We start from the raw sequence: 5,000 nt of genomic DNA on the forward strand, positions 1-5,000 counted from the left end.
ATAAGTTGTATTTTTTTTATCTCAGGGTGTTTCTACTCCTCTTTTTTGGGGGGTGAAGGTATTAAATAAAAACTGGTAACTATTTTTTGTAGATATTCCACACAATGTATTCTCTATATAACTGTGCACAATAATTGAAGTAAAAGTAAGGATTTAATGGGTGTGTATTACTCAGAGATTTTAAAGCTATCAGATTTGACCGTGTTAGTTAACTAGCTATTTAGTTGTTGTTTTACTCAAGTACAGTGGTTATTATAAAGTGTCAATTTTGGTAGATATTTATTGCTAATAAATCAGAAATTTCATTCACTGTATCTCAAACCCACATCTCCTTGATTTGTAAATGTTTAAGACTTCTTTTGGAAATTTATTTAAAGTATTGATAAGTATTTTTTATATATATTCCACTCAATTTTTCTCTATGTAACTGTACACAATAATTGAAATCAAAGTGAGAAGAGTTGAATGGTTATATAACAATTGTTCTGTAACAATAGGAGATTTTCAATAGTTTGATAAGACTTTTTACCCCAGCAGTAATTAAAGGTATGTTGTCTATACTAGAACATTCATTAATTAGGTGATTCATATCTTTATCAGACATCTTGTTAGCTAGAAAAAACATGATGTGAAGTAGTATTTTTAAGTAGATTTAAAAACAAAAGAGACTCCTTTTATGTATATGGAGAAGCAACTGCCAAAACTACATTACAACATTACTGTACTACATTAGTTCCCAAAGGCTTTCTTTATGAGTTGATACCAGATATCATATTATATGAAAATCAGCATTCTAGAGGGTAGAAAGTCTGACTTTTTGAGTCTGTATGCATGGTTGGTCTGAGAAATGAAGGAGGGAGGGTGCTCTTTTGCAGTTATCCCTCTAGAAGTACCATACATTATGTCCAAATTTTCCATACAATCTTGTATCTATCTTGCATTCAGTAGATATCACAAATCTCACTGGTGAGGCAATTTCATTATCTCGCTATAATTTTGCAGGTTCTTGGGTTTCAATACCTTCAGCGCATATCAGCGAGCCAGATACTCTGCAGTGAAAATCCTTGGCCGTCACTTTGCCCAGCGAGATAACAACAGTGCAGCAAACAATAATGGAGGAGTACCTGGAGCCACAGCCAATGTGGCTACCATCAGCTCTGAAGTCTTGGTTGATATGAATGCCAGTAGTGGTTTGTCAAAGTTGCCTGAATCTGCAATATAATGCATAAGAAGGAAAAGAAATATTTTATTCAAATAAAGACTATTGATTAGAATGGATAAACAGAGTGATTGTTATCCTTCGTGTTCACAATGCATCCTTGAAAAACTAGAAAAATATGACTGCAGTAATGTAGAAATTGTATGTACTGTATTTGTGTGGCCAGACATGTTGACCTAGCAATACCAAGTAGTGTCAGTGTAGAAACAGACCTTTGGCAATAGAAGGTGATAAAGTAAGTACATTTGATGCATAGATTTTGGGAAATGTGTTGGTGTAGAAGTAGAAAAGAGCATTAGTGTTGGCTAAACTATAATTACGAATGTACTGTTACAAGAGTGAGTATCTGAATATCCAACCAGTCTATTTAAAGTTGTGGTTTAATTTTTAAGCCATGAACTTCATAAAGCTATTAACATAGCACCTAAACTAAAAAACTACACAGTGATTTTTTGGTATGAGAAACAGTCCATAGTGGAACTGAAAAGTATGTGTGGAGTATTCCTGTCCAAATCACAGCTGAAAAATAAAAGGGTGCCAAGAAATATACAAATTCATTTACAGGACAAAAAATAGAGCTCCTATTATTTTAGAGGATGCCTGACTTCGAATATGGACAGTTTCATTACTAGGTTTCTTTCTGATATATAGCAGTCTGTATATAAAGTAGAGGAGAAGTGTTTTTTTTTTTCTCTCTCTCTCCATGTAAATGTAGTTTGAGAATTACAGCTGGAGTCATAAAGGGATTTCCTTCACACAAGTCTTGTAAAAGTTCTCCAAAAATTATCTGAATGTAAAAGATCAAAGTCCTTTCATCAGATAAGGAGAAAGACAAAGAACTTTTCTTTAAGATAGATTCGAAATTAAGAGCAGCTTTATTTTTATTTACAATACTGGAAGTCTTCTTGTTGTAAATGTTCATAACAAGTATGACTTTACATGACTTGTCACTATCCCTTGTTCATTTTGGTAAGATGAGTCTGTATATGCCATTATTAATGATGAGAATATGAAAACAATTCACATACACTAGGCTTTTTAAAAATGTAGATGAAAGATAAGCAGTATTAGAACTTAAACTAAGTAATGTTCATGCAATACAGAAAATTCGCAAAGTCGTGTTAGTGAAACAAGGCACTGATTATAATCATCTCTTTCAGGAACTCTGTAAAGAAGAACACAGTATATTCAGTGAATATGATTAATTTAAAAAAAGAAATAGAATACAAATTTAGTTCATGATCTGTTGGTATTTATGCCATCAAGTCAAGATTAGTTCTGTCTCTGCATATTTGTTTAAAATTTAAGCTATTGCATTGCCATGAATTGAAGATGTAATATAGAGATTAGAGAATTTTACAAATAATGAATTTCTTTTTTATGATGCACCAAAATTTGATAGAATTTTTGTGGTTTACTCAATCAGTGCTTGTCATCAAAACAGTATCCTACATTAGTTATGGAGGGAGAAAATATATAAATTATTTTCATAGATTAAAAAAAACAAAATTAACATTTTTTAATCATATGCTGCATTATGTGAGAAATTAATTCTATTTCATTGGGCAAATATGTCTCCAGTTAGGTTGTGATAAATGCTTTAATGTTCTGTATGTATCACTTTTTTCCCAATGATTCTGTAAATAGAGAGGAAAAGGAACCAGTGAGCCTGAATAAGAATTGTGATATGTCCATTGAGGGACGATGTTTCAGATTAAGGTGTAACCGTCTGTGATAGTGAAAAGAGAAAAGCAAACTGAAACTGAGGAATGGAGAGGAATGTGATGGACGAAAATGCTTGACAACTACAGCATGTGTGTGTGTTTTATTTCTGTACATTTATTTCTTATTAACGATATATATCTTATTAAATCTATACGCCCAATGGTCCAAGCGGCCAGATCTTGAAAGAGGCCTCCTTAATACTGGCTTTGCAGTGATAGGACTTATAGAGATCTTATTATGTGCCCTTAACACTATTAGGGCTTACGACAACAGTTGACAATAAGAAAAAAGAAACTTTCAACAGACCTAAAGGAGGACTAGAAGCTTGACAAGATATAACACAAGATGGAGAGATATACACGCAGTGGGTGCTGCATCTTCCCCCACTGCATGTTAAGCCCTATAACCCTGCTAGAAGGGACTTGATCATTCCTTATAACTTTTTGGAATACCCGAGCCACATTCCCAAGTTGCTGATTGGAGTCTTGGGTCTCATGTATGTCAAAGGGTAATGTGATACACAAGAAAATTTATTTGAGTGTGTCTTCTTTTTACATGGCAGTTTGATACCATTCGACCAAGTTTAAATGTTTTGTCCTCATTAGTTATCAAGAGTTGCAGTTATTTGTTGTTTTATCTGTACTAGGAAAGTAAACAGTAAGTTGTACATTGTTCCTTTTTCTTGTCTTGTAAATTGTTTCACCCTTCAGTGATCAGTGTTAGTACAATGTATCTAGCAGTAATTGGCAGTGCTGTGAGTTACCGTGTAACCGTGTCTGTCACCTATGAGACATATTAAACAATATGTGGATGTGTAGGTGAAGTTTGCTTTTGTTTATTATATAACTGATAAAATCAGTTGTCATGTTGCTAGAAAACTGTCACTGACTTCACACTATTCTGTCTCTTCTCTTATGTTCATCCTCTTGATACATTGATATACAATCATCATATATATTGTTCAGAACAAGACAATTTATTTCTTCCCCCTTCCTTTCACTCCCCAATGTATCCCCCTTCCTCTTGTATATTGGAATGTAGGAGTCATGAATGTCTTCAGAGGATATATGGCTTTGGTAATCATTCCCCAACTCTCACGTTTTCATAGTAGTGATGGTGAGAAAATGCAATTAGGCTGTAAGTTTAAAGTGTAAGAGGAAAATTTTATATTTTATAGACAACCAAATGTACTTGAAAGATGGGCGTCCACACAAAATAAGTGACACCGTATTAAACACAAAACACTGGAGTAGTAATAAACTTATAACTTATACCTACTGGTCAGTGTCTGGATGTTTCCGTGCATACTGTATTTACACTCAGATTTGGGTTACTGTTGTCAGTTAAGGTCCTTCTGATTTTCAAGAAAATGTGTGTGATCTGCAGTAGTTTCATTATTGCTGAAGTTTCACTAAGTGTAACTGAAGGATATGCTTTACAGTTTAGGGATATTGTTCTGAGAATAGGAACTACAATAGGATATAAAAAATAAAAAAATTGTTTTGCTGACACCAATAAAATCCTTGTTAGAAATTACTTGATAGTTGATACTTTGTCATAGGTCAAAAAGAAAAAAAAAATTGTAGTTGTTTTCTTCTTTTCTGGATTAGCACTCTTTTTTTCAAAGCAGAGATGTGACCTGCAGTTGTAAAATGACCCTGTCATAGCTTTACAGTTATTATGATAGTATGTAGTACAATACTGCGATATCCTTATAGATTTCCCACGAACATTACATGTTATGTAGAAGACACATACAAACATGCATACATCCTGATCCACACAAAAGCACAGACACTGACCGCAAACTTGCCATACACACGATATCAAACACGAGAGTAGTATAAGCTGTATGATATTACTGCTACACAGGGTTATCTTTCATCCTAATGCTGTACAGTACTATATTCTATAGTAATAAAATTATGCTGGTCATAGAGTATCTTATATACTTCAACATTTGCTATGGATAGCAATTTTGAAGTAAACTTTAGAATGTACTGTGGGGAGAGTCGTGCATGCTGAGAACTAATATAATGATGAAGAATGAAAATAA

At 33.4% G+C, this 5,000-nt stretch overlaps 1 protein-coding gene across 5 annotated transcripts in view; it reads left to right on the top strand.

Moving 5' to 3' along the window:
• LOC122255538 (uncharacterized) overlaps window positions 1-5,000 on the top strand; it is a 94,144-nt gene that overhangs the window by 88,774 nt on the left and 370 nt on the right. For all 5 annotated transcript variants that reach the window (XM_043019688.2, XM_043019692.2, XM_043019689.2 and 2 more), the window contains one exon: window positions 1,003-5,000. This exon is cut by the window's right edge and continues 370 nt beyond it. In XM_043019688.2, coding sequence (XP_042875622.1) covers window positions 1,003-1,222 — 220 coding nt within the window. In that variant the 3' untranslated portion in view covers window positions 1,223-5,000. The remainder of the gene's footprint in view (window positions 1-1,002) is intronic.

This window comes from Penaeus japonicus, unplaced genomic scaffold (assembly GCF_977035675.1).
Source record: "Penaeus japonicus unplaced genomic scaffold, GWHDUDI00000001_assembly GWHDUDI00000008, whole genome shotgun sequence".
In the NCBI taxonomy this organism is placed as follows: domain Eukaryota; kingdom Metazoa; phylum Arthropoda; class Malacostraca; order Decapoda; family Penaeidae; genus Penaeus; species Penaeus japonicus.